Source organism: Mytilinidion resinicola, assembly GCF_010093595.1.
Source record: "Mytilinidion resinicola strain CBS 304.34 unplaced genomic scaffold BDZ99scaffold_7, whole genome shotgun sequence".
In the NCBI taxonomy this organism is placed as follows: domain Eukaryota; kingdom Fungi; phylum Ascomycota; class Dothideomycetes; order Mytilinidiales; family Mytilinidiaceae; genus Mytilinidion; species Mytilinidion resinicola.
Genome location: NW_022985443.1, coordinates 1235812 through 1262922, shown reverse-complemented (window position 1 = coordinate 1262922; position 27111 = coordinate 1235812). Strand labels below are relative to the sequence as shown.

The following is a 27111-nucleotide window of genomic DNA, read 5'->3' as shown; positions in this document are numbered from 1 at the left end:
TGGACGATCCCTTGGGTCCTCGCGACAAGCCGGACAAAGGCCAGGAATCGACTGCTCTTTCTCTTCCGGTCGGGGGCATCGAACGCCCAATCGGCGGGCTTGGCCACAGTGTTGAAAGAGGAACTGCTGGTCGCGATGGCCGCAGGAAAAGTATCTATGAGCCTTGCGGCACATTGTTGAGGCGCTCGGTCTTCACAGATATGATGCTTAGTTGGTGGATCTGTTCGCTGAAAGTATTGCTGTAGGGCTGTAGTTAAAGGCTAGGAAAAGTAGTAGAACCTTCAAGCCCGGATTTATGGTGGTAACATATTGAGAGCTACGTAGATCATGCGTCGGTAGGAGTCGCCAGCGGTGCTCGTGGCACTGCTGAGGTGGCTTGCCAGCTGGTAATCCCGTGACGTTCTCAATCGTAATGGAGCTGGCGGGGCATCTTGAAGTCATATTGTAGCTGCAAAGGCTGCAAATTGTCTTGCGTGTATCTCTGTAGCCCCTTCTTCGGTGGCAGCTTCGTGAAATAGGTATCGAGGGAACATACCCGTGGACAGGTATTGAGGCAGCCATCATGTCCAGCACCAAAACATCTCTTGTAGCTTACTAGCTCTCACCATAGTAAAGTCCTGTTTCTTACCGCGCAAATGAGGTCCTGCATGGCCTAAGAGCCCTAGATGGAGCCTCTAAGCTTACGGTCATGATTGAGTGGTAGATGTCCGAGCGGCCGGAGTCCGCACACGATGCTGACTTGCGTATAGCACGTCGATAGACATTCAGAAGTGACCCTGGTGTAAATGTAGATGACGAGAAACACAGTGTTGATGGCCAATTGCAGAATATCGACAAAAGTTGAAACGTGAAGTATGAGGCAAGGTGTGTCGTCGGCGATGGTGTTGAGCACTCTCGAGACCGGCACAGCGGTCTTCGGCATGCTTGGCCTCTTCAACGCTCGGTCCAGGCCCGAGACCCTGCATTAGATAGTCTCACCCTGCAGATCCTTTTTGCTGCTCAAAATAGTCCTCCACGTCCGCCCTCCCCTTCCCGTCCGCAACACCACAAGCCTCTACATATCCATCTCTCCACCTAGCTCACAATAGCCCAAGCAGCGCGCTTGTCGTTGCAAGCCTATCTGGGCTGAGAACCGCTCTTTGGGCGTCAATATCCCTCGGTTACACCAGTCCCGTGATGCGAGGTCCCCGATCTTTGTCCGCTTGACTATTGAATCCGACCTCTCATTCCTTCATCAGATTGGATTACAACCACTACTAGTAGTCGTCAAGAGTAGCCAAAAACGGCTTCGAGTGGATCTGAAGGCGAAATTGAATCTGGGCGGTCTCAGCCGTCTTCTTTTCTCTCCGCTCCGACAATATCCGTCAAGACAACCAGATCCGCCGACTCCGGTGACCTCGGAAAACTTCCAAGTAGCACGCTTCAAGCCATTTACTTTCTCAGCTTCGTAAAATGGCACCCGGCATCACAGCAGTGCCAACCCCGGCTCGCATCCTTTTCCTTGACGCCTATGACTCCTTCACCAACAACATTGTCAATCATGCCCGCGAGAGCCTCGGAGCCGATGTCACTGTTATACACATTGATGATGAGAGATATACCGGCACTGGTCATGGCGACTTCTTGGAATTCCTCTCTACATTCGATGCCGTCATCGCCGGCCCTGGACCGGGAGACCCATCAATTGAACACGACGTTGGGCTTATTGGAAAATTATGGAGCCTCGACGAGAAAGATATGCTACCTGTTCTTGGGGTCTGCTTAGGGTATCAGAGTCTGGCATTAGCTTTTGGAGCAACCATCGAGCGACTGCCAGAGCCCCGGCACGGTGTCATGACTACCGAATTCCTGCATGATGAACGCTCCATCTTCAAAGGCATAGGTGAAGTCCAGGCAACTCAGTACCATTCCCTGCGCGTCAATATCGGCCACTCGATTCAGACCCAGAGCTCAGTCGCCTATCCGAAGCAACTTTGGGAACCCGCGGAACAGTGTCCTGACCTGGAGCCTTTGGCGTGGGACTGGGATGTGCCGCCGAACAAAGCAGTCCTCATGGCAACCAGACACTTGCATAAGCCATTTTGGGGCGTTCAGTATCATCCGGAATCAATCTGCACCAACGAGGAGGGCGCGAGGGCGGTTGGTAACTGGTGGAGAGAGGCTCAGTGCTGGATTGCAAATAACAAGATACTTCGACTGAAGCAATTGATTCGGAATTCCAGTACACCTGTTCTAACGGAGACGAACCAAAGCGAAGAGGAGCACTCCAGAGATGGCAAAGAGACCGACACGATGGCGGGCTCCCGCCTGGTGCTGAATTTGGATAACTGCGGCGATGCTGTTCAATCTAGAATTGGCCCCGGTACCTCTTTTCTATCAACAACCAAGGTTCAAAGTGCGAATTTGCTACGCCTCGAAGTGGCTGAGAAGGCACTGCGTCAAGAGTGGGAGAAAGAGACCGCGAACATCAAATTAGCGCCAAAATACCCGCATATGTCAAAATTGAACATTCTCAAAAAGGGGTACGACATTTCTAGGAAAACCTCCGAAACTTCGCAAAAATATTTCGGGGAAGACGTCATGGCGCAAAATGGCACCAAATCAACGATGCCGTGGCTCCGGCCTGACACTGTCCATGTCAAGACTTGCGGTAGCGGACAGCTGCGAGTCTCTGAAGTGTGTGGCCTAGTCTGTATACATGATCCGAAGAGTCAAGCAGTGGTTCTTGAATCTGGACTGAAACCTGGACTCCAAACATCAGAAGTTGGCACGGGTCGATACAGTATCGTCGGCGTCTTCGTCCCCGACGAAACAATCCGGTTGAGTTACTCAGTCTACAGCAAAACCTTGTATTGGAAGACAGGCCAAGGGAAGACCTATTATCATCACCGTGTCGAAGATATTTGGGAGTACCTCAGAGAGCTAATGGACGATTTGAGACCGATCAAAGAGCCTGCTGGACCTCGTTTTGCCCCTTTCTGGGGCGGCCTTATGGGCTATGCATCATACGAAGCTGGCCTCGATACGATAGGCGTCAAGCCATCGCCACGCCAAAACACAAACCCCGACCTCCAATTTGCTTTCATCACACGCAGCATTGTCATCGATCACGCCATAAAGAAGGTATACGTCCAGAGCATCCGCTCGGCTGACGACATGCGCTGGGTTGTCGACACTCAAGAGACTCTCTTCAACATGTTCGTCGCCCCCAATCGTATCAGGCCCCTATCAGAGTCATACCCTCCACTGCCCAAACCTCAGCTCTATGCTTTGGGACTGCACTCCATAGTGTCAGATATTCGTAAGCTCTATCCACCTGACGTTCAGGCCAAGCACCTTCACCACCTTCTACTTCGAGAAAAGATCAAAGACGGGCTGTGCTCTCCGCCACCGCGCAAAGGATATGAATCAATGGTCGAAAGTTGCCAGGAAAAGATCGCAGCGGGTAACTCATACGAGCTGTGTCTAACCCAACAGACGACTTTTTTGCTCCCGCCTACCGACCTTAAAGACTGGAAAAGCCACGGCAATCCAATGATGGCACCGGGAAATGTCCCTTGGACGCTCTTCCGTAACATCATGGACCGCAACCCAGCGCCCTTCGGGGCCTACATCCGCTTCAACAACTGCGACATGGGCAGCGGCGTGAGCATCGTGAGCAGCAGCCCGGAGCGCTTCATGTCCTGGGACCGCAAAGGGCGCACGCAATGCCGGCCCATTAAGGGCACCGTACGGAAAGGGCCGAACGTCACCCGCGCCCACGCCGACGAGATCCTACAGTCTTCCAAAGAGCGCGCCGAAAATCTAATGATAGTCGACCTCACGCGTCATCAGATGCACGGCGTGTTCGGCGCCAACGTCACCGTCCCGCATCTTATGGAGGTAGAAGAGTACGAAACGGTGTATCAGTTGGTATCTGTTGTCGAAGGCGTGCCTCCCGGCGTCGACCACGCCCGCACCCCGGAGGACTGGGAGGAGCCGCCGGACTACGTGTCGGTCAAAACAAGGGCTAATACCGGTGCGTATGGTATCCGCGCCCTGGCTGCCTCCTTACCACCGGGGTCGATGACGGGGGCCCCGAAGAAGCGGTCTTGTGAGCTGTTGAAGGAGATCGAGGAAGATGAGCCCCGTGGGGTGTACGCTGGGGTGCTGGGCTACCTAGACGTAGGCGGCGGAGGAGACTTTTCGGTGGTCATTCGCACCGCAGTATGCTGGGAGGAGGAGAGAGTGGAAAGAGAGGGCAAAGAGGCCCGGGAGGTGTGGAGGATTGGTGCGGGGGGTGCCGTCACCTCGCAGAGTACTCCTTCAGGAGAGTATGACGAGATGTTCGTCAAACTTGGGGCCACACTGGGGGCGTTCGCGGCAGATCCTGGCCACCCTGCGTACCCCATGGAGTAGGTTGATGTTTGCATAGCATGGATTTGGGGGTGACTGGGAGTTTTGGGTATATCAGGCTGCATTGGGCGGTAACTGTGGATTAGTTCAACATTAAGTATAGATTTCTGGCTCAACGCCACCGTTCGAAGCACCTCAACGAGCTTGCTTCAGTATACATATCTTCGTCATTGCGAGCACAATTTTAAGAAATATACTTTTAGCCTGATTAAAGTGAATTATGATTCTAGCCCGGCTCTGCCACGCTCTGCCACGCTCTGCAGATCAGCCTGATTTGCCTTTCGTTTTGATAGCATAGTAAACATATGAATGGACCCCTAGGCGAGTAAACAGTATCTCTCTCCAATACGATTATACATGATGCGAATTTGAAACGTGATGTGGTGTTGAATTTGTGAGGGCGGTGCAGGGGTCGAGAGGCTCCGCAGTGGTTTTCGCTTGCAAGTTCCCTGGCCGCTCCAAACAGCGCTCCCTTCATCTTCACCTGCGACCCCACCGCCACGTCCACAATCGCCCACGTAACGCACACCTCTCACTGCGAGAGCCTACAATCGCCAGCAAAGAACCCAATTCTTTCGACCGTGAGGTCTCGGCCCTCAGCGTCCAACATGTCGTCATACCTCTCGAACCTCCTCACGACCACGACATCACGATACACCTCTCTACGACGAAATCTCCTGGACAGCGAAGGCGACGGCGATACCGAAGATGACTCCCATATTTCGCGAGTGCTGAGGGCATACTACATCGAGAAGGGCAGGCCTTTTCCGCCATGGCTGCCCCCAGACCCAAAAGGGACACCGCAACAAGCGCCCACCACACAGTTCGTTTCCTCGCTGGGGAGACAGCCCGGACAGCAGCCCCCCATGGGCCGCGGCGGTGGATTGAGTGGTCTATGGGATGAGCAACCACAGCAGCCGCCGCCTCAGCAGGAGCCGCTGTCGCTGCGACGAGCACAGGGACGAGGTGGCGGTGGGCGCGGCATGCCCGGACGACCAGGTGCCGTCGAATCGTATTCTGCGGAGCCGCAACTGGCACCACGACCGCTCCCAAGCCAGCGGGCAGGAAGCTACCAACCGGCGAGCGCATTTGGACGACCGCCTGCTGAACCATCACCGCCGCCAAGCAGTGGATCTGGAGCGACCGCACAAGAGAGACTTAAGGCGAGGCTGTGGGGATCTGGACGGTCGAACAGCCCATTGCAGGGCGCGTCTGCTAACTCCAGTCCTGCGTCGACGCCGGGTGCAGGGTCAGCGGGGATGCGCAATCCATACGATCGAAGCAATAGTGCTGGATCGGCCAGACAGGCTGCACCAGCACCATACCCAGAGGAGCGAGGAGGATACGGCGGGGGCAGGCAAACGCAGAATCAGAGCTCAAACGTATCAGCCAACTCGCCTTGGTCGAACCCGGCTGATGACGAGTTCGGTGGTGGAGCTTACGACACGGGAAGGCAATATGGAGGCCCACGGGGCGGAGGCCGCGAGAGAATTGGGCTGCCGAATGGGCCACGGCCGCGATAAACTGTTACTTCAGGCTTCTTATGGGATTTGGGTTTCTATGGAGCGTTCAGCATATTCATTCACGGCGTTTTGAAGTTGTTCGGACAGTTTCCGGTTTCCTTTGATATGTGGCTTGTTACAGCTGCATGCTTCAGGTGCTCATTCGGTGCATTCGAAGGCTCTGTATATCTGTCCTATGGATGCTAATAAGTAATAAGAGCCATACTATACCCTCCTACTTGACTTTTTCCCTTATGTGCATGATATCCCAATTGCTGGTGCCTCTGTACTGAGGGGCAGGCCACGCACCTTGCCTCGCCCCGCGTCACGAGCCAACGTCATCCCGCCTCCCAGCTCTCCTCACCATCCTCCCACATCACCAATCATACGAGGTGTATTCGAGGCAGCTTCGCAACCTTCTCTGCCTGTAGCTACATTGGCTCTAGCTGCCCGAGCCTCGTTCCTGACTTCACCTGCCCACCTCGCGCCTTCCAGCTGCCCCATTCACCATGACCTCTCCAACACCGCCGCACAGCCCGCCGTCTCCCACGGCCTCCTTCTACGACATGAGCGACGACGAGGAGGGCGAGTACAACACCATCAGACACACCAGCAGCGGGAGGGGTGTGAAGCTGCTGTATACAAAGAGCAAGGTGAGCTCCGGGCCGGTGGCGAGAGCGCCTTAGAGATCACATAGCCCAGCTCAGACTCCAAGCTGACCATCATAAATTAGGTCTACGTGCACCCCACGCCCTCCGCCAAAGACAACATCCCCGGCTTCATAGCTCTAGTCCAGCAAAAGGGACCCGTTGAATCGAACGATGCCCGCCCCACATCATCCTCCTCCGCCCGCAGCGTCCACGCCTCATCCCTCCTCCTCGCCTGGGTCCCGGAATCGTCGCTCGGCGATTCCTACGACACATATGTGAAGGTGGACCTGTCAGACTCGTCGTCGCCCCCTCGGCAATCCTACCTCGTCCCGCCCCCGCCGACGACCACGACGCACGCCAACTCCGTCGGCACGTATGCGTTTGCGGTGCCGGTCAGCGAGATCTACTCGCTGCTAGTGCGCCCGCCGAGTATCGGGTGGTGGTTTGGGAGTTTGGTCGCGAATACGAAAGCGGGGGAGAGCTTCCCGGCGCTGTTCTTCCACGATAGCGAGTGCCAGTCGACAATTCTGCAGAGGAAGAAGCTGGCGAGGGAGAGCTTTGATCCGTTCGGCGATGGCGGGGGGATGTTTTGGGGCGGCGATGAGGTGCTGAGGTGGTTGAAGAGATATGTGAATGTGGAGCGGTCGGGGGCGGAGCCGAGTATTTATCTTATTGATCCGTCGGAGGAGGATAAGGTGTCGTTTGGGCGGAAGGCGACGACGTCGAAGTCTCCGAGGAATAGCACTGATGGCGGAGCGTCGTCGTCGGCTTCGCCGCCTGCGGCGAAGAGGGATGGGGGGATGGATCCTATCACGAAGACGCTGAAGGAGGCGAAGTGGAATTTCTTGGAGAAGTTGAGCCAGGTTACGACGTTTACGAGGAGGACGGCGCAGGCGGTTGCGGAGAATCCGAAGGTTCCGCCGCAGGTTCGTCGGTTGATTCAGAATCCTGAGGTTCAGGTGTTGCAAGAGGAATTCGACAGTGCGAAGATTTATCTGGCGAGATGGGCAATGGGGATTCAAGAGCAAAGTGAAAGAGAAAGAAATCAAAGGATATGGACAGCAAATGACGTGCTGGAGATGGAGGAGAGCTCAGTTGGCGAGTTTGAGATTCTCGATATGGAGGCTGGAAAACTGTCGATGAGCGATCTCAGGAAACCAGTTACCTTGAAAGAATGGAAGGACTTCTTCGATGCACAAACCGGAAGGCTGCAGATTACGCCGGATGAAGTCAAGGAGCGGATTTTCCATGGTGGCCTACATCCGGATGACGGTGTTCGAAAAGAAGCATGGATGTTCCTGCTTGGTGTCTATGAATGGGATAGCTCAACCGAGGAACGCCATGCGAACATGAACAGCCGTCGGGACGAGTATATTAGACTCAAGGGTGCCTGGTGGGAGCGAATGATCGAGGGACACAGCACCGCGGAAGAAGAGGAGTGGTGGAAAGAGCAGAAGAACAGGATAGGTACACATCCCCAAAACTTCTTTCCGGAGATCACGAGACTGACTTGTCCCATTCTATGGGATCCGTGCTATAGAGAAGGACGTGCACCGAACCGATCGCACTATCCCAATCTTCATGGGAGAAGACATCCCACATCCAGACCCCGATTCACCATTCGCAGATGTTGGCACGAATGTGCATCTCGAGCAGATGAAAGACATGCTCTTGACGTACAATGAGTACAACAAAGACCTTGGCTACGTACAAGGCATGAGCGATCTCCTCTCGCCTATCTACGCTGTCATGCAAGATGACGCCGCCGCCTTCTGGGGCTTTGTCGGCTTTATGGAACGGATGGTAACTCCACTGTCCCCTCTCCTCATACTCCCTAATACTAATAACCTCCAAGGAACGCAACTTCCTTCGCGATCAATCCGGCATGCGCAAGCAGCTCCTCACCCTCGACCACCTCGTACAGCTCATGGATCCCAAACTCTACCTGCACCTACAATCCGCCGACTCGACCAACTTTTTCTTCTTCTTCCGCATGCTGCTTGTGTGGTATAAGCGCGAGTTCGAATGGGTCGACGTGCTAAGGCTGTGGGAGGGGCTGTGGACAGATTACTTGTCCTCGAACTACCACATCTTCATCGCGCTAGCGATTCTGGAGAGACATCGGGATGTCATTATGGAACATCTCAAGCATTTTGATGAGGTGTTGAAGTACAGTGAGTTTTCTCTTCCGGATGTCTGGAGTAGTATCAAGATGGTTGCTAATCTAAAACAGTCAATGAGCTCTCCGGCACCATCGAGCTCCAATCCACCCTCGTGCGCGCCGAATCCCTCTACCGCCGCTTCCAGCGCACCGTCGAGACCATCGACAAAAAGGACAACTTCCCCCTCCCGCCCGCCGCTCACCGCCGCATCTCATCCACCAGATCTGCCTCCGCTTCTCCGCCGCCGAAAACGACGTGGGCGGCCTCCGGCGCCGCGTCGACGTCAACAGGCACGGATAGGGGCAAGCAGAGGCAGAGCGTTGGCGATGTGGTTGCGAAGGGGATCGGCGCCGATAAAGAGAAAGTTATTTCTCCGGAGCTGAGGCAGTTGCTTAGTCGGGAGGTGGAGAAGGTGAGTAAGGCGGAGCTTAAGGAGCATGGGGGCGGGGTTGGGGGTGCTTGATGATAGTTATTAGGTTTTAGTAGGCGAGATTTGAGTGGTGTTTGGCGTTGGGAAACTGGGAAGGAAATAAAGGATAGTCAGTGCGGGTATATCGATCCATTTTATGAGTATGGAAATGTGTTTGATGGGTTTCTGAAGTGGGTAGGGTTGGGGGGGGGGTGATGATGGGAGGGTTTGAGTAGGTGGGTGCTACGGTAGGCGGATATAACAACACCGACTTCCCACCTCCTCACGATGGAATCTCATCCACGTCTCTGCCGTCACGCCTCTACCGTCATCATAACGTTTCTTCGCCCCATTCCCCCCCTCTCCAATGCGCCACTTCCCTATTCCTCTCACCGCATCAAACACGTGGTAAACTACCCACCCCCTCACCATTCTATGTCCAAAAAACTCGTGACTCTTACGATCCAAGCTCTGAAACCAACTCCCTCTAAGAACCATGCCCTTCCATCTCTCGCCTCCTCACGGCCCACTAATTATCCCTCTCCCCTGGACACGGGCGCGCCCTGTGCTGCCGATACCCGAGTAACTTGCTGCGGGGAGGTTGGCAGGGGGAGAGGTTGGGATAGGGAGATGTGCAGATGCAGGTTCGTTTGGCAGGTTTATCTAGATGGTGCAGGTGGTTTCGCGATGGTGGTGGTGGTGGTGGTGGTGGTGGGTGATTTGATGGCGGGAGTAAGGGTGGCTAGCTAGTACCGTAGCTTTGGTAGGAAGGGTATTGTAGTGGAGTGTTCTGAGAGCTGGAGGTTGGTTGGTGGAGAGACTTGGTGTGGGTGGGTGGGTGGGTTGCGCGGGGGGATTGAGGTGTAGAAGATGGTGAAATTGAATTTTTATTTTTATTTTTATTTTTTTTGGGGGCCTGTATGCCTGTATGCCTGCTACACCCAAGTTACTTACCTCTCATTACTACGTTGGCCGAGATAGCGGCGTTTTCCTTAGTGCGTAGCGCTCTGTGGTAGGTACTAAGATGTTAAAACATCCACTTCTCGTAAGAACAGAACCTCTAGATATCGGTCAGAGCAGAGTCCGTTTGCAACAAAAGATGCTAACCCCACGTCTTTGCGTCACGATGCACAATGGATACCCGGGATAAACAAACATTACGGTAGTTAATAAGAGCGCAGATATAGGTATCAACACGTAGCGAACGAAGTAGGAGCCAAGATACAGAAGGAAGACTATTGCGGATATAGAATTTCTGGGACCCCGATACATGGAGGTATGAACTCTTGCTTACCAAGGCGATCAATGTCAGCCACGCCAAAGTGCGGTTTCAGCTGCGGAGTCCCTCCTTCACGCCGAGCTGGGCACGAGCTGAAGGGAGAGATCTGGATAGCTTTGAGGGCCTGGCGGGCGCGCTGCAGCTGTCTAGCTGCTGCCGATAGCCAGCGGGGGCGATGGATGCATGTGGCATATTGGTCGTCAGAATGGATAGATGAGCGTGTTCCCGAAGAGACGAACCTCATCCACGCACCCCGCGCGCTTGCTCCCCGACGCGCTGTTCCTGTCGCATTGTCAATCGGGCATCGCAATCGCCCGATGCAAACGGTGGTTTTGTAGCGTTAGCAGTTCCTACCTTGCATGCGTTGGATGGAGAGAGATCTTAGAATAACTACTCTAAACGCAAAGCAGGATTGCAGCAATCCTTCCGAGATTTCTCGATGAAACGGCTCATACGATGGAACAGGGCGTTGTTATATCAGGTGAGCAATATAGACTTGCGAAGGAAAGGCTGTAGATTTTACAAAATTGAGGTATGCTTCGATCTTGTGTTCTCCCTATCTTTCTACAGTCGCCTGGGAGCGTCGTAAATTACGATAAGAGGAGGGACACCGACATGCCTGTTGCGAAACAAGGTTAGTTTGAGATAGACGCAATCGTCTAAGCGTCCGGAAATTTATCGGAGAGTTTGGGTAGGTAGTGAGTGGACGAATAACCAGTCAGAATTCGCATGAAACATCGCATCCAGTGCTGGTTGCACGTGACATCTACGAGTTAGGCCATGCTTTCAAAACCACAACTGAAAGTTTGCAAACAGTTCAGATACAGTTGTCGCGAAACAATTTACACGCCACCGCAAAGAAGGCTGATAATTAGTGCATAGCCATAAAGCGTACGTGTGTGCGGACCGGGTAGGCTGCTGACATCCGGTGTCTCAATTCAGCCTTGGCTTGGGGGCGGACGATCGGCGGCCGTTGCGACGGTAAGGCCGCAAACGCCAATGCCGATTTCCGTCAATAGTGGCTGTGTGCTGTGACTATCGTAGACCTTGTGATATCGATGAGAATTGAGAGGACCTCAGATTCTGAATAGCAAGCTTGTGTCCAGATCCTCACTCCTAGGGAAGTATAAGGTTGTGCACAGGGTTTGCGAAGGTGGTGGAAGATCAAAGTTCCGACTTTTAGTACGTATACAGAATGGCTTCGCTGCGAAACAGTGCGAATGAAGTAATAAATGGTGTGTACCCTGCAAACCTGCTGACATGCTGATCGGAGATGTGTGTTAGGTGTAGACTCTGAAGTGCTGTGCACAGCCGCATCCTTCGGTGGTGGTTAGGATTTAAGGTTGTCGAGAATCTTGTGTCAAAGGCCTGGATTTCAACCTCATTGATCCTTTCGCTAAGCGGGTAGGTCAAGTGAGCAAATAAAGAACTAACCTGAAAATATAGCAGCACACCAAAATCGTACTTCCCTCGTAGTTAGAGGCGAATTCATGCTACTGAGGGCTTTTCAGTCGGCTCGGCATTACTGAAGTGGAATCTCTCCGAAAAAATATCTGATGAATTTGAAGCATGAATGAAATTGTACTAAAGTCTATGTCGCACAAGACTCAAAGCATGCAGAAGCAGTAAATCAGCCATGCCACGGCTCGACACACGATACTACGCATCAACCCAGTACTCTCCACTGAAGGAAGAAGTGAGTACAGCCACAACTCAGGCCGAAGGAAGCTTGGCAATGGTCGAAATCTCGTGTGTTGATGTGGGGAGGATCGACGAAGGCGCAGACGACGTCACAGGCAACGATCTTTAGGTAATGAGAGCCGCACGCACCCAGCCTCAACCTGCCTCTTTGATCAGTCGTACGATAGTGCACCGCCGTGGTCGTATCCAAGACATGCGTGACGAGCTGTGCGTGGCCGAAGCGGTGTCGGCGGGCGCTTGGAGACAGTACCGGCACGGTAGGTGGTCGGAACAGACGGGTACCTGTGCAATTGTGCGAGACTCTCAATCTCTGCTTCGGCGCGGGTGGTTGGGATCAAGTCCAGCCAGGGATGCACCGAGGCGGCAGTCTGGGTTTGCTGTGTCTGAAACAGGCGCACGCGGCGTGAATCGTGCTCGGGCAAACCTCGAGCGGGTTGAGATGCAGGCTGGCGGCTGAAATGGGTGGTGCTACAGTGCCATGGTTGAACTGCGGTTGGTCGAGCGACGGCGTCTCGCAGGGAAGAGAGAGCCGTTGATAGGGGCTCCGCTGCCCTCACTTGAAACGCCAAGCGGTGCGGCGTGGCGGCGCCGCAACCGCGAATCGACCTCGCTGCCAAACAATTCACTCCACGAGCACGGGGAAGCCAAGTCCAGCGTGTTCATGCGTCTGTTTGGGTGCTGGGACAGGCGCTGTCCTGCCCTGTAGACCCCTTACGGCCCTCTGCTCCAAAAGTCGTCCCTAATGCGTCCCCCCGGTGCGCTCCGCTCGCCCTATGACATCTGCCATGCACCGCTGCGGTGCTGGGATCCCATAGCTCCACCCTGAGCTACGATCGATGCTCCACCGCTGCCAACCGTCATGGGGCGGGATTAGGCTGCGCTGTGCTTCCGATTGGCGGTTGGACATGGCTGTTTGGTCCCCTAAACAACCAGCACGGCCCGCCGAGGCGGTGCGTCGACGAGCTAGTTCACTTTTTTTCTCCATAAGACAGTCGCCTGCGTCACCAGAGACCCTCACGTCCTCAATCAACCTCACTATCTTCCTAACCTTGAGGTTGCTGCCACTGCCACAGACCTGTCCCGTGCTCGGGCCCATCTGACTGGGCTGCCTAACACGGTTCTTGGCGTGCCTCTTCCGCTCCGCCTTTCATATAGTCCTCACAGTCCATGGCTGCGTGCTGACCTCTCTACCTTTCATCTCCTCTTCCTTTCCTTCATCCACCGCTTTCATCATGCGCTTCACCTCCCTCTCCGCCGTCATTGGGCTCCTCTCCATCACTTCTGCGAGCCCAATCCTCGACACTCGCGCGACTCCTACCAACAGCACGGCACCGTGTGCTGCTGTGTCCTCTGCCTACTTTGCCCAGACCAACCCTGTCCCCACGGTCCCGGCGCAGATAGCCTACGATTGCATCAAGAGCGTACCTCTCAATGTCACCTCCGCCAAGAAGCTCTTAGGAGACATTCGGCCGTATATCAACTGGCAGAGCACCCTAGCCTTCCTTAAGAACCCGCCTGCCGAGTACAAACAAAAGGTCCAGGACGCAGTCGACATCATCGCCGGATTAGATGACATCGAAGCCAAGGTCAACAGTGGAGCCTTCACAGGCGAGTACGACTTTGGCTTTGCACTGTACCAGCTGGTCCAATCAGCCCACGATGGCCACTTTTCGCTTGTCCCAGACTCTGTCGGTGCTATCTTCAACTTCGGCCGCACCGTCCCCTTGGTCTCCGTCTCTGAAGATGGCTTGAAGGTGCCCGCAGTGTTCGCCTACGCCGACGTGCTGGGCCAGCACTTCAAGAACATCTCGTACACTCCCTCTGCCATTGTCAAGATTGACGGTAAAGACGCAGCCACTTTTCTTGAGGACTGGAGCCAATGGGGATCTCTCCAGGACCGTGACGCGCTGTACAACAACGTCTTCTACGAACTCGCCCAGGTCTCTCTTGGTACTTCTGGCAGTGGTACTGGAACTTTCACAGGGGGAGGTCGTGGTCGTTGGGCATGGCCTGGTGCAACCACTACCTTCACCTTCGCGAACGGGACTTCGAGAACTATTGACAATTACGCCCGTGTTTTGGTTAGCATGAGAGGCATTGATTCAGGGGAGAAGTTGCAGAACACCTACTTCTATTACGCCAATGCCGGCCAAGCTGCGGGAGGCAACATCCAAGCCGTTCCTGGGGTTGAAGCCGCCAGTAGTGCTGCCGTGGCGACCGCAGCAGCAGCAGCAACACCAACGCCTGAGTCACCTCCAGGGTACCCCCCAATCGTTGTCCAGGGTCCATTGAACCTCATAAACGGCTACTATGTCGACTCGCCAGACTACGAAGACGTGGCTGTTCTCTCTGTCCCTAACTTTGTCGGAAACGAGGCCGCTGAAATCCCCTTCCAAGAGACAACGCAGAACTTTGTCGCCAAAGCCCTCAAAGACGGCAAGAAGAAGCTGATCGTCGACGTTTCGGCCAACGGCGGTGGTACCATCCTGCAAGGCTACGATCTGTTCAAACAGTTGTTTCCCTCAATTCTGCCCTACGGTGCCACCCGGTTCCGTGCCCATGAAGCCGCTGACCTTGTCGGCCAGTCCTTCAGCGCGTTGGCCTCCAAATACCCCAGAACATTGCACACAATCAACAGCACGGTCCTCGATGTCCAGTCCTCCTACTTCGACTACCACACCGACGCCGACGTCAATTACGAGCCCTTCACCTCGTGGCCAGAAAAGTACTCCCCTCGCGTCTACAACGGCGACAACTACACCGGCATCGCGCGTTGGAACCTCTCCGACGTCCTGATCACCTACAACTCGGGCGGCATCAACATCACCGGCTACGGCCCGCGCTCAAACTTCACCCAGCAGCCCTTCGACGCCGCCGACATCGTCATTGTCTACGACGGCTACTGCGCGTCCACGTGCACCATCTTCTCCGAGCTCATGCGCCAACAAGCCGGCGTCAAGGCCATCGCCATGGGCGGCCGCGCCAACGCCGCCGCCATCCAGGCCGTCGGCGGCGTCAAGGGCACCAACAACTACCAGTGGGGCTACATCCAGTCGCTCGCGCAGGAGGCGGTTATGCTCGCGGCCCCAGAGGAGGCGGAGCGGTACAACACGAGCGTGCTGAAGGACTACTACTCCGACACCCCGTTCTCGCGCGCGGCGGTGGCCCCGGGCGTCAACGTCCGCGACGGCCTGCGCGAGGGCGATGATAGCGGAACGCCGCTGCAGTTCCGCTACGAGGAGGCCGACTGCCGGCTCTACTACACGTCTGAAATGACGGTTGATGTGACGGAAATCTGGAAGGGCGTCGCGGACGCGCAGTGGGGCGGCAAGGGGAAGTGTGTGCCCTACGGCCCACAGGGATATCGCGAAAAGCGCGACGTTACGCGGACGCTGGGTGGCAGTGGGCTGAGGAAGCGGGGGGTGGCCGACGCGAAGGTGTTCGAGGCGTTGGAGAAGACTTTCAGCATTGAGACTGAGAATAAGCTCAGCGGGGACGGCTTTATGCTGCCGTAGGCGGTCAATGAGAGGCGGAAAAGGGGGTTACGACTGGTATGGTAATGCATGCATTAGCTGGCTGGCTTCTTAGAGCGGTAGCTGGATTGGGAGCTAATTGCGGTTAGGCTAGTTTATAATGACTATATGAGGCTCTGAAGCTTTGTTGATTGCATATCTTGAGCCGCTGTTTGAGGTCCGTTGATGGGTTCTGGGATATTGTGAAGGATGTCATGTTTGAGTGGCTTTGGTCGAGCGATGCTCTAGTACGTATGTATCTACACGAGTAAGACGCTATTTGAGGTCCGTCAAGGGATTATCAAGGGATTATTAAATATCGTGAATTATCTAATGTTCTTAAATACTGGATTGAACGATGCTATCGGACTATTCAATCTACACACGCAAGCCGGTGTTTGAGGTCCTTCAATGACTCTCAAATATTTCCGAATGAACAACTTTCTCACAGCCTTGATCGAACGATGCTATAAAATTGTTCTATCTGCAAGAGTAGGCCGCTGTTTGAGGTCCCTCAATGGAGTCTCCGTGCTCACAGCCTTGATTTAACGATGCTCTAAAAGTGTTCTAGTTGTACGCGTAGGCCACTGCTTGGAGTCCTCTGATGGATTTTCAAATATTATGAAACGATCTGACGTTCTTAGGTCCTTGATTGACCGTTGCTATACGATTGTTCTATCTGTGCTCGTAAACCGCTGTGTGGAGTCCTTCAGTGCATTTACTAACATCGCAAAACGATCTGACGTCCTTAGATCCTCAATTGAAAGTTGCTCTGTGACTATAGTGCCTGAGCTTGTAAAGCGCTGTGTGAAGTCCTCTGATAGATCGTCAAGATCTTGGAGACGATATCATGGTTCAACACCCCTGCTTAAACGATGCTACATAACCACAGCAACTGTGCTCGTAAACCGCTGTGTGAGGTCTTTCAGTATATTTTCAAGATCCTGTGGACAATGTCGTGTTTTCATACCCATTATCTAACGCTCCACGAATAGGGTAACTACCCTAGGTAGCCACTGTCTGAGGTCCTTCAACGCGTCCTTAAAATCCTAGAAACAGTCTCACATCCCCACACCGACATGGACATACCTACAACTCCCGCTCCATCCTACCTCCCGAATCACCCCATACAACCTCATCCACCTCACCCGAACACAATCCAACATCTCTACTTCTCATACCGATCCATAAATAGCCCCCAATCCATCTTCTTGGCTCACGTCCCACCGCACAGCTCACCCCTGATCCGATCCCCGTCAACCCGCCCACACCGCTCCGCATCCACATTATCGTCCCGGGAGCTTTTTCCAAATCGCACCAACTCCACCCCACGGAGTCATCGAGGGACAGCTGCAATGCGACGGCCGGGCGGGCGTACCTGAAGATCCCTCCCTCGCGGCCCATGTGATCGACACGCGGTGCTCAGGGGCGTGCCTGCAGGATCGGCAATGATCAGCGCAGCTACGCGGGTGGGGCCGCGTTGTGTTTTCGTAGATAAAGAGAGAAGGAATTGCCCGAGAAACGTTTTCCTGGATTGTTGTTTGTTCGTTCACTTGAGGAACGGACGTTATTTATACCTGTGCTCTCTGACTCTTCGACAACGAACGACCTACACCCTACAACCAACAACCTCAACATACAAAACCTGCAATCAGTAACCATGCTCTCCATACGCTCGCTATGCGCGACCCTCTTCCTCGCTGCCCTAGCCGCAGCCACACAATGCGAAGTCGGCCGTAGCGGGATCTATAGTCCTGCGTCCAACGCTACTCTCACGCTTGGCCAGGTATGCCATCTCTATCTCTTCATCGTGCCTAGTTCCCCATCCCTCTCTTCCCCCGCTTTATCCCGATCCAATTGCTTTCCGATAAGCATACACTAACCGGCATCCCCAGCCCTTCAACCTCACCTTCTGCTCCGGCGCCTACTTCAAAACCCACACCATCGACATCGACGTCGTCGTCTACCCGTGCACCACCAGCCCCTGCGGCTCGTTCACCGGCGGCGAAGAGGCGGTGCATGCGCTTGCGCCGGAGGATTCGTACGGTAAGTCGCCCGCGTCTTTTTTGTTTCACTCCAAGCGCACTGTCCGCGGCCCGCTTACCCCTCTCCCCCTTAATCACAAGCTAGACTTAGCGTTGACAACGGCAGGCTACCACACGAACGTGACACTCTACGCGATTGATGGAAGTCAGAGGACTGGGCAGTGGGCGATTGGGGTGCTGGATCATACGAGTGGGTACTATACTGCCGGGGATGTGTATGAGTACTTCGTGCCTGTGAGGTTTGTGCCCGGGTCGGATAGCAAGAAGAGGGGTTATTGAGGGGGAAGGAAGCACGATAGGAGAGGGCAGGGGAGAGTTCGGGAGCCTGGAAGAGTTCGGATTGATCGGGAGAGATGGGTTCGATAGGATGGAGAGGGGTGGTAATGGTGCATAATTGAAGGGGGTTTGCAATCAACTTGCCGAGCACAGAGCCATCAGTGTCTTCGATTCATACGTCTAGGGAATCATGTCGCAGACTGGCATTGTAAGAGACATCGTATCCTCCTCTTCTCATCTTATGTCCGCTTTTCATCGTGTCATTCATCTCATCTCTTCTCTTGTCATGCCTCTATAATCTTTCAACCACCTCCTTAGACCTAGAACGATAAATCCGCATTCATCAACAAAACCTCCGCCTTCTCGCTCCTCGGCGCCATCCTGCACTTGAAAGGTAACGGGTGTCTGCGTCAACGTCAGCCTTCACTTCCTCTCTCCATTCCCCTCTCATCATCCCCTCATCCATCAAACAAGAAAAAAAAAAAAAAAAAATAGAAACTCACGCCTGCCCCTTAAAACTCCACTCCACCTCATACTGCTCCTCCCCCCCACCCAGCCCCACCGGCCACCCAAACTCCACCGTCGCCAACAGCACCGCAAACATAATAAACATGCTATTCTCCGCCAGGTTCCGTCCAATGCACACCCGTCTCCCAAACCCAAAATTCCCCACCGGGAACGGCTCCCCCGCTCCCCCCTCTTCCTTACTCAGATACCGCTCCGGCCAGAACTCAAACGCCCGCGAATACACCGCCGCGTCGTGCGTCATCGCCCACACGTTCTGGTACACAATCGTACCCGCCGGGATCCGCATGCCTCTGTACACGTCCTCAGCGACGCTCGCGTGCGGGATCCCCAGCGGGCTGAGCGGGTTCATGCGATAACACTCGTGCAGCACGAGATTAAGATACGGCAAATTCGGGACATCGCTAAACTCCGGCAGGCGGTCCTTACCCACCACGCCATCGATCTCGGCGGTGGCCTTGCGGTGCACGGGCGGGTGCTGCATCAAATACAGCACGAACAGCGCGATGGTGGTCTGGGTGGTGTCGTTGCCGGCGATGTAGATGGCGGCGGCGGCGCCTTTGATGTCGTCGAGGGAGAAGTCGTTCGGGATGCCCTTCTCGGCGTTGGCGGCGTGGATGGCGAGGCGGGTTGCGGCGAAGCAGTGCCGAGGGCGCTGCGCGGCCATGGCGGACTGCGTGGCGGCGAAGGGGATGTTGGTGATGTTTTGGATGGCGAAGCGCCACGTTTCGGCGTAGCGCTTGCGCTCCATGAAGGGGAGGGAGGAGGGGAGGAAGCGGGCTAGGTGGAGGGTTAGGGGGTGTATTGTGGAGAGGAGGGGGGGGGGGGGGGGAGTGTAAACGGGATAGGGGCAGCGTACTCGCGGGGAATCGGTCGACGATGCTACTCGCCGGCGCGCCTGCGTTGCTAATCGCCATCGCGGCGTCGTCTGCGAGCTTGATGAAGGGGCTCTTGTCGTCTTCGATCTCGACGCCGAAGCCGATGTTTATCACCACGGCTACGGCGAAGCGGCGGATGGCGTTGTTCCACGCCATAGGGTCGGCGTTGGTGCGGAGGATGGATTGGGCGGCTTTGATGGCTTCGCGCCGCTGGAGGGGGCAGTATTGGGAGACTTTGGATTTGGAGAAGGGGGGTTGCAGGAGCTTGCGGTGTTGCAGCATTTTGGGAGACCAGCGGAGCCATGTGAGGGTTGGTGCCCAGCCCATGCTATGGGGAGGTTAGCTAGGGGGTTGGATGTTGGGTGTGGGGATGAGGCTTTATTGGAAGTAGAAAGGGGACTGTATTGATTTGAGGTATGAGAGAGAGAGAGAAGACGGACAGGTCATTCATGATAAAGCGCGGTCTATCACTATAGTTGTTCCCCCTTTTATCTAGGAGGTCAATAGAGGCTTGGAGGCTGTTAAGAACGATCCATTTCGTGCCGAATGACTCGAAGTACAGGATGTCGGTATCTGTCTTCGTTGTCAGCTCCTAAACTACCTCACAAGCTCATAATATGTTGTTTACTAGTCGTTGCTCTGTGCATCACGTGCAAACCACGTGACATAGACTAAAGATGTACTCACTCAACTCCTTCGACCATTTGGCATACTGAAACTGCGGTCCTTCAGCTGGGACGATGCCATAGTGTCCCACCAGGAACTGCGCCTTCGGTCCCGGCGGCAACGGGTACTTGCCCGCGAAGAGCTTGGTGTAAAGTTTGTAGCAGACGCCGACTAGCAGCAGAGCTGCTGATAAAGACAGCACGTTTAGAGGGAACACCATTTCAGAGACAAATTTGGTGGAATAAATTCGTCGCTACGACGATATGATAGTACTTGGCTAGTATTTCTAGGCATTCGTTGCATGATGATAGATGTGAGTGACTGCTGGGTATCTCCCGGCCGGCACTTTGGGCGCCGGATCAGGTTGGTGGCGCCTATCTCCGATGGTGCATCAAGCTGCTGTACGAGGGTGGGGCAGCGGGGGTGGATGACCTCAAGAAGATGTATATCCAATTGTTGGCGAGTTCGTGGATTCGTGTGTTCGCTCAAAGATTGCGCGAGACAAGGGTTCCACGGGCGGGCTTGTAGCACAGTCATCATGTCGAGCAAATGCAAATTGAGTCAAGATTATGTGAGAATGAAGGTTACATTCTCGAACATCGCCTGATTGAGGGCTCGTTACTAGCCTTTCTCCAGCTGTTTGCAAGCTTCTTCGACAGCAATCACATCCCCCATCTTTGCGCGAATATCGAACAGATTCGCGAAGTGAGTCTCTCGAGTCCGATCAGCACAAGCCGCTGCTACAACCTTCATATTGTGGATCAGCTTTCGTGAAGAGTTAAGAAGATAGAGTAATAGCTTACGATAGGTCTAAATCCGCTTTGCATGGCATCCAGTGTTGTCTGTCTAATGGACCCGCTGGTATGAGCACCACAAATCACCAGAGTATCTACATTGAGCATCTGTAATTGTGTCGCAAGTGTTGTGCCGAAGAACGCGCTCGCGAACTTCTTCGTGATAAAAACATCGTCTCCTTCGGGACCAAGCCCTTCAATCCAGTCTCCTAGACCCCTCGAATCACTAGACAGGAAACAGTCTAGGTGGTTCCTCTTCTTCGCCCATAACCCTGCGTCCCTTAGTGACGCGTTTTCATATTGTATTCGCGACCAGATTACGGGACACTTTCCAGATCGAGCGGACGATACGAGGGTCTTGATGTAGGCGGGTGCAGCGGCGGCATTCTCATAGTGACTGAAATAGAGAGGCGAATCGGGATTCCAGTATGCTTTTTGAGCATCGACAATGATCAGGGCTGGACGGGTTCCAAAGCCGAGGGGAGGCTGAGATTTGTTGGAAATGTTCTTGGTGTACTCAGGATAATCGGCGGGGGAGATGTCAGCCATGGCTAAGGTGTGACTTTATATGCTTGCTCTACGACAAATATATGAGATTTCCGATGTTGTTGATGGGGTTGTACATGAGAAAGTATGTGTGACGTTGGTGATATGTGGAGCCACCACGGCAACATCGCCGGCCGGCACTGTGAGCGAATTCGCCCAAGAAACATTTAAGACTACGGCTTTCCCTTCCAGACTTCGGCGAGGAAGTCGTCGATCTGGGTGAACTTGTAATCTGGCAAAAGCTGATTGTATTCATCCGACACATCCCAAGCACCCTTTGCGCCGCTTAACAAAATTCCAATGAGAACAGCTTTCAATAAACTCGTGGCCTGTTCTCCAGAAACGCTTGGATGGCTCGTTTCGAGCGACCACGAAGTCTTGAGATTTCCACGCTCAAGATCTTCCAGTTTGACCTTCTCAATAACAAATGGATGACCTGTGATATTATGAGAGCAGCTCGAGGATATGGGGGAGGTGAGACAAACCTCGAACTCTCTCCCCAATCTCGAGAATTCGTGAGACCGGAATTCTGTTGCCGCTGATACCACCAATCACGGGCCACTTTCCATCGTAGTCAACTGCTCTCGCCACAACTGCAGCAAGATCTTGGACTGTAGTGAAAGTCATGATGGCGTCGTGGCCTTCAACGACAACTGCACGCCGGTTCTCAAAATCAATCATCGTGTTTAGCGGAGTAAGGTGTTTGGCTGTCTTGTATGGAAATGCCAGATAGTCGAGAAACATGCCTGGTTGGAACAAAGTATACTCGATAGTCTGAGCTGCGGAGTTAGCACAAATGCGACAGTCAGAGCAAGTGGAATTGGTCTTTACCTTTCCACTCTCGTTGACTTGTTTCAGATATTCTTGGGTCGCGTCTTTTCTAGCCCACCAAGGCATATCCACTGTGGTCGAACTTTGCAGACGTTAAATACTGACCTAGCGCCAGGGCGACACGATAACACACCTTCCATATTCGCTTGGAGCAAATCGCTTGACGTCGGCAAGTATAGCAGCATCGATCAGGTTCTTCTGGGCTTGTTGATTCGGATCTGTCATGAGCTGGATGAAAGACAGGACGGTGTGGATTCCCTGTAGCGCTTCGGCGAGCTCGCTCTTATCGTCGTAGTTTACAGTTCGCCATATCAATCCCTCTCTATTGTCTCCAGTAGGCGCCTCCTGCGCACATTAGTAACATAACCGCGGAAAGACGAAGGGCCAGGGTCAATACTCACTCTCCTACTGAGGATAGTAATCTCATGCTTCTTCGCGGCTACCAAAGCGTCGATGACCTCACTAGCAACTTCTAGAAGGGAAAATTAGCTCTAGTTGCTACTTCATTTGGAATACAGAGTTGCATACCACCCGAGCCACCAGCTATTGCGATATGAACCATTGTGCTTGGGTGGTAAGGTATCAAAGGTAGATGAGGAGAGGAATGTGTGCCGACGAGCTCTATTTCCCACTAAGAAATGAGAATGCGATCTCCGCATTATATAGATAATCTAGCTCAGGACCCAAGCTTAATCAAAAAGAAACTCACCTGTTGTTTTGATGTATCTAGGGTCGCTTGTCCTGAATACCAGCAACCCAGCCAATGGGGTTTCTCTATCGGTTCCCGAAAACCGAAGCCAATGCGTGTTCATTCGCCAATCAAATTTCACATTTGATTGGCCGAAAATTAAGGAATAACTGAAATATTGGCTCCAAAGCCGGAACATTCTATTTAGGTTAAAGCAAATCTAAATATCGTTCAAAGCACTGAGCCTCGTCGTCAAAATTCTGACAGTCCGCGAATGCTCACTCCGGAGCCATGCTCCCAGATGTGCATGCAAGCCAGCAATGCCACTGGCGGAGGATTCGCAGGAGTCTTGCGATGTGAAGAGGTCAATCAAATTAGCCATCTTCTTAAGCTCACTTAAGACCAACTGGGTCCTGATAGCAGCCTGCATGTTCTGATCTTCAATGCTGAACGTCCCCATTGAAACAGGCACATGCTCGACGACAAATCCAGTACATTGAGCCAGTGTGGGTGTGCTTACTGTATCTGTGTCGGCTGCTGTATCATATGAAGGGGGCGAATATGGAGACACACTGCTGGACGTTGGCGAGTTGACCAATCCTAACGGCTGAGACGGTCTGCAGGTCCACCCCGCAGCCTGTTGGTACCACATCAGTATTCGGGAAATAGTAGAGGCGTGCACCATGACCCGGTGCCCGGAGCTGGCGCATGGACATCTTAGAATTTGGGTAAGACGATCGATGGCGTTTCTGGTGAAGCAGAGTACCTGATCTAGTTGTGCTGAAACGGGATCTGAATGTGCTTCGGGTACGTGAAGATCAGGTGCCGGGCAGATCAAATCCCGAAAAACCTCGTACGACTCCCGTGGGCAGCTATGGGACTTGTGAGAGGCGGTGTCCATCCTCATGGAGTTAACGGGCTCCAATGCGGAAGCTGATAGTCGGCCCTCTGTGGCAGAACTCTTTGGGACGGAGGGGATCTCTAGACCAAACCCGAAACCATCCATCTGAGGCCATTCATCAAGGAACAGTGAGGGGAAAATAGCTGAGCTAAATTGATCCTGCTCGTCCATGCGTAACGGATTCACGAGGCCGGAAGTAGATGAATGCATGTCAGGCGTTGAATTAGAGAATTCAAGTTGCCCAGACTGGTTGAAACTTTGGGGCTGTGTATAGTCCGAGGCGATGTGATGATTGCGGCTCTCGTCGATATGTGTCGTACGCTTCTTGCATCTGGCGGCCCCTTCATCAAGAACTATGGCAGGCCTCTTCCTTGGTGGTTTGCCAAAATGGCGGGATAGCCCATATACACAAGCCAGGCCAAGAGTAGCACAGCGCCCACATTCGGGCTGATTACGATCGCATTTGACCTTGGCTGTTCCACAGCTATCGCAAGATGATCGCAGCTTCGGGGCTCCAGGGCCAGTGGGCGGTACTGTGAACGTTGTTGGAGATGCGGGCATAGCTCACTCTGGCGAGAGCCGTTCTTGGGGGTGTAACTGGGGATGGTGTAGCAACTGATGACTGATGTCTCCGCGTCCGAGTTCTATTACATGACAACAAGGCTGGCCATCCCGATGGACCGAAATCAGTAGTGGTGCCCCTAATCAGCGTCGACTAACAGACGTCACGGCTTTGATATTGAGTAGTTACAAGCGGTTTGGATCTCGAGTGTTGGGGAAGAAGAAAAGCGTCGGTGTAAGGTGGAGTGCTGAGGTTCGTTGTGACCCTTTGTCAAATCCATAGCCATTCGCTAATCTGAAAGCGGTTAGGGCTTATGAGTCCATTCCCAACTCCAACTTGATCTTCGTCCTCTCAACAATTCAGATCAACATAGAATTTCTCCAAAAATGGACGGTCATTTCAAGGATGCCACCGAAGAGGTACTTGGAAGAAGGTAATTACGCAGAGCACTATAGGTGTGCTAACGCCAGAGTCTTCTATTAAAGGTAGATCTATGCTAGGTATGTAGGAATGGCCAGTATGCGTGCTGGGCTTCTGGTTGACCGCTGTGTGGGTCGATACTCTGGGGGATACTTCATCAAAAGCTCTGCGTGACGCTGAAACGTTCAGACACCCAATCGTTCATCATTCCCATATGTGTTCTTCCGAGTAGAAATTCTGCGAGCTCTGTCTCGAAAGCATCACCAAGGGGACGAATAGTGGGTGTCAAGGTGAGAGACGGATCTATCATGTCTTCGTTGCTACCCATCATTTCCATCTGCGACCGAGATGACACAGCCATGCTGAGCACTTCAAGATTGGCTGTGTCGATATCTCTTGGTGAGTTGGCCACGTGCATGCCTGGAAGCTGTAAATCCTCAGAGCTCGCCATCCGATCTTCGAACTGCGTGGACGGTAGAAAGGTTGGTAGATCAATACCTTCTCTGCTCTGGAGACACGCCGCTGATCTGCGGAGAGAATTTGTCCATCGTGATGCTAGTGGCCATATATGCTGCAGATCGCCCAAAATCTCCAGGGAGCCACTTGCGATTGATTCTGCTTTTGGGGCATGCCGAGGGGCCAGATGAGGCCACTTCAGGAGCTGGATGGCGAGAGTTCCACACACGTAAAGAGAAAATAACAGCATAGCCGGGAACCCTTCGTTTTCCGAACGGAGAGATATGAATGTACCGATACGCTCATGGAGAGCGCACACGTTAGTGAACATGTCTTCTGCGACGTTGCGCCAGAAAGTTGGTGGAGCATCGTCCTGTGAGGTCCCAGAAGCAGCAGCAAGAATGTCATCCAGGTAGATCCTTCGAATTACTACATGGTTCAACCTGGTGGCCATGACAACTGACATATACGCCAAATGTAGCTCTTCAGCGCAATAGCCTCGGAGGTTCCAGACTGACCAGCAATGCTTGTCCGGTAGACCGGCCTCCCAATCATTTAGAGTCTGGATGATGCGAGCAAAGTCGCTACCGCTGTCCCAAGGCTTTACCGAGTCGTTGGAAAGATCAGTCCGACACGCTTTTCTTGCTACATTGCCCCAGTGACTATGAGCTTCTAATAGAGTCGCAAACAACGAGCGTGAAGGAAGAGAGGTCAGTTGTGGGTTTAGTTCTGCGGCCTTGGTACCAGCGAGCGCAGCACGTTGCTTGGGGACTCTTCCGAATGCGAAGTCACTCTCGTCCGACGGAAGTAAAGCGGTAATGTCAGAGGGTGCAAAAGGCAAGGGTGAAGCGTGCCCGGAGTGCAGATGGTCCTGAGTTTCCAAGACCCAGAAGGTCCTTCTCGCCATCTCTGATTGCACCGCTTCATCCGTAGAAACGTGCTCTGGGAGAATGTAGGTCTCTTCTCGGTGCAGACGCAAAATGCCAGCCATCCTGACAGCAATGCCCATGTTCATAGAGCTACGCGTGCGATCTCCCTGAGCGTACTGCGCTAGTGCAAGGAGGAATAGCGCTTGGATGTTCTCCAGAGTAGGCTCATAAAGGACCTGGCCCACCAACCGCGACGCATGACGGATGAAGTAGTCACCAGCACTTGAACAGTCTCCATATCGTCTGATAAGACTAGGCGTAAATCTGGCAGACACGCTCAAGATGCTGAGTATGAAGAACAGGCTGATCGACGAGCGGTCTTTACTCAGACGCTCGAGAAACAGGCGCTTCGGAATGAAGCCAACTTGGATCAAAGATGTCCAGAATATCTTGCATCCCTCAACGACTTCATCATGAGGAGGTAATAGCTCCCAAGAAGGATGAGCTTCTGGACTACTGGTAGTATTCGAGCCGATTGGAGATAGCGTCTGTGGGGTTTCGAGGATGATGGGGGTTGTGGCACGTCTCGACCCCGGTTGAGGACGTGGTTGTGGTACAAAAGGGGCATCTGTCTTTGACTTCCGTCGAGGGGCTCGAAACTCTCGATCGCGATGGCTGTGACCTCGTGGTGGAAAAGAGCTAGAGAATTGATTAGAATCAACACTAGGACCTTTACATCGTGAAACACTCCGGAATATAGCACCTACCATGAGTCTCTTTCCTGAGGGCCTGCCTTGATGCATCCAGTACACGGAGGCACTCCATTGTCATGATGGCATTTGGCTCGAAGTCTCCGGCATCTTTTTGGACGAGAACAAGTCAGCCGGCCCGAGCTTTTTCCGTCCAACGTCGCTCAAGCTTCAATTCACACACCTTCGACATGCAACACTGGCCCTGCTCAGCCTGGCACGATTCTCCTCCAAACGAGATTCATTCATCATGTCCAATGCTTCCACAATGCTTCCACAATTCCAACTGCCGGCT

General features: G+C 53.5%; 10 protein-coding genes across 10 annotated transcripts; 5 read left to right on the top strand and 5 right to left on the bottom strand.

Annotated features, from left to right (window-relative positions):
* Positions 1-1452: 1452 nt before the first annotated feature.
* On the top strand, positions 1453-4398 carry BDZ99DRAFT_508057 (para-aminobenzoate synthase; the record flags this gene model as incomplete). Its single annotated transcript, XM_033724295.1, has 2 exons — positions 1453-2221; positions 2678-4398. The coding sequence occupies 2 exons, from the start codon at positions 1453-1455 to the stop codon at positions 4396-4398; spliced, it is 2490 nt and encodes an 829-aa protein (XP_033578714.1).
* A 484-nt stretch (positions 4399-4882) lies between these two features.
* On the top strand, positions 4883-6135 carry BDZ99DRAFT_461746 (uncharacterized protein). The gene has a single exon (XM_033719688.1). The coding sequence runs from the start codon at positions 5004-5006 to the stop codon at positions 5916-5918; it is 915 nt and encodes a 304-aa protein (XP_033578713.1). The 5' UTR covers positions 4883-5003; the 3' UTR covers positions 5919-6135.
* Positions 6136-6406: 271 nt separating this feature from the next.
* On the top strand, positions 6407-9172 carry BDZ99DRAFT_518999 (RabGAP/TBC; the record flags this gene model as incomplete). Its single annotated transcript, XM_033725361.1, has 5 exons — positions 6407-6550; positions 6631-8014; positions 8088-8350; positions 8403-8721; positions 8781-9172. The coding sequence occupies 5 exons, from the start codon at positions 6407-6409 to the stop codon at positions 9170-9172; spliced, it is 2502 nt and encodes an 833-aa protein (XP_033578712.1).
* Positions 9173-13123: 3951 nt separating this feature from the next.
* BDZ99DRAFT_461744 (uncharacterized protein) lies at positions 13124-15835 on the top strand. Its single transcript, XM_033719687.1, has one exon. It carries the CDS (start codon positions 13331-13333, stop codon positions 15611-15613), a length of 2283 nt encoding a protein of 760 aa, XP_033578711.1. The 5' UTR covers positions 13124-13330; the 3' UTR covers positions 15614-15835.
* A 1327-nt stretch (positions 15836-17162) lies between these two features.
* On the top strand, positions 17163-18283 carry BDZ99DRAFT_461743 (uncharacterized protein). The gene is made up of 3 exons (XM_033719686.1): positions 17163-17396; positions 17506-17656; positions 17762-18283. Exons 1-3 carry the CDS (start codon positions 17271-17273, stop codon positions 17932-17934), a joined length of 450 nt encoding a protein of 149 aa, XP_033578710.1. The 5' UTR covers positions 17163-17270; the 3' UTR covers positions 17935-18283.
* BDZ99DRAFT_385195 (putative O-methylsterigmatocystin oxidoreductase) lies at positions 18252-20220 on the bottom strand (the record flags this gene model as incomplete). The annotated part of the gene is made up of 5 exons (XM_033715418.1): positions 18252-18336; positions 18435-19236; positions 19316-19662; positions 19775-19907; positions 20022-20220. The coding sequence occupies 5 exons, from the start codon at positions 20218-20220 to the stop codon at positions 18252-18254; spliced, it is 1566 nt and encodes a 521-aa protein (XP_033578709.1).
* A 401-nt stretch (positions 20221-20621) lies between these two features.
* BDZ99DRAFT_384301 (Isochorismatase hydrolase) lies at positions 20622-21343 on the bottom strand (the record flags this gene model as incomplete). The annotated part of the gene is made up of 2 exons (XM_033715372.1): positions 20622-20747; positions 20804-21343. The coding sequence occupies 2 exons, from the start codon at positions 21341-21343 to the stop codon at positions 20622-20624; spliced, it is 666 nt and encodes a 221-aa protein (XP_033578708.1).
* Positions 21344-21513: 170 nt separating this feature from the next.
* On the bottom strand, positions 21514-22733 carry BDZ99DRAFT_560130 (NAD(P)-binding protein; the record flags this gene model as incomplete). The annotated part of the gene is made up of 6 exons (XM_033727279.1): positions 21514-21776; positions 21826-22114; positions 22172-22253; positions 22305-22489; positions 22573-22643; positions 22700-22733. 6 exons carry the CDS (start codon positions 22731-22733, stop codon positions 21514-21516), a joined length of 924 nt encoding a protein of 307 aa, XP_033578707.1.
* A 346-nt stretch (positions 22734-23079) lies between these two features.
* Positions 23080-24321, bottom strand: BDZ99DRAFT_518993 (uncharacterized protein; the record flags this gene model as incomplete). Its single annotated transcript, XM_033725360.1, has 1 exon — positions 23080-24321. One exon carries the CDS (start codon positions 24319-24321, stop codon positions 23080-23082), a length of 1242 nt encoding a protein of 413 aa, XP_033578706.1.
* A 423-nt stretch (positions 24322-24744) lies between these two features.
* Positions 24745-27065, bottom strand: BDZ99DRAFT_497403 (uncharacterized protein; the record flags this gene model as incomplete). The annotated part of the gene is made up of 3 exons (XM_033723511.1): positions 24745-26766; positions 26835-26927; positions 27001-27065. 3 exons carry the CDS (start codon positions 27063-27065, stop codon positions 24900-24902), a joined length of 2025 nt encoding a protein of 674 aa, XP_033578705.1. The 3' UTR covers positions 24745-24899.
* Positions 27066-27111: the final 46 nt, after the last annotated feature.

Excerpts from the sequence above, each read along its gene's own strand:
- BDZ99DRAFT_461744 (XM_033719687.1), top strand. The coding sequence starts at position 13,331 with ATGCGCTTCACCTCCCTCTCCGCCGTCATTGGGCTCCTCTCCATCACT.
- BDZ99DRAFT_461743 (XM_033719686.1), top strand. The coding sequence starts at position 17,271 with ATGCTCTCCATACGCTCGCTATGCGCGACCCTCTTCCTCGCTGCCCTA. Across the intron at positions 17,397-17,505 it reads CTACTCTCACGCTTGGCCAG|CCCTTCAACCTCACCTTCTG; the intron begins GTATGCCATCTC and ends CGGCATCCCCAG. Across the intron at positions 17,657-17,761 it reads TGCGCCGGAGGATTCGTACG|GCTACCACACGAACGTGACA; the intron begins GTAAGTCGCCCG and ends TGACAACGGCAG.
- BDZ99DRAFT_461746 (XM_033719688.1), top strand. The coding sequence starts at position 5,004 with ATGTCGTCATACCTCTCGAACCTCCTCACGACCACGACATCACGATAC.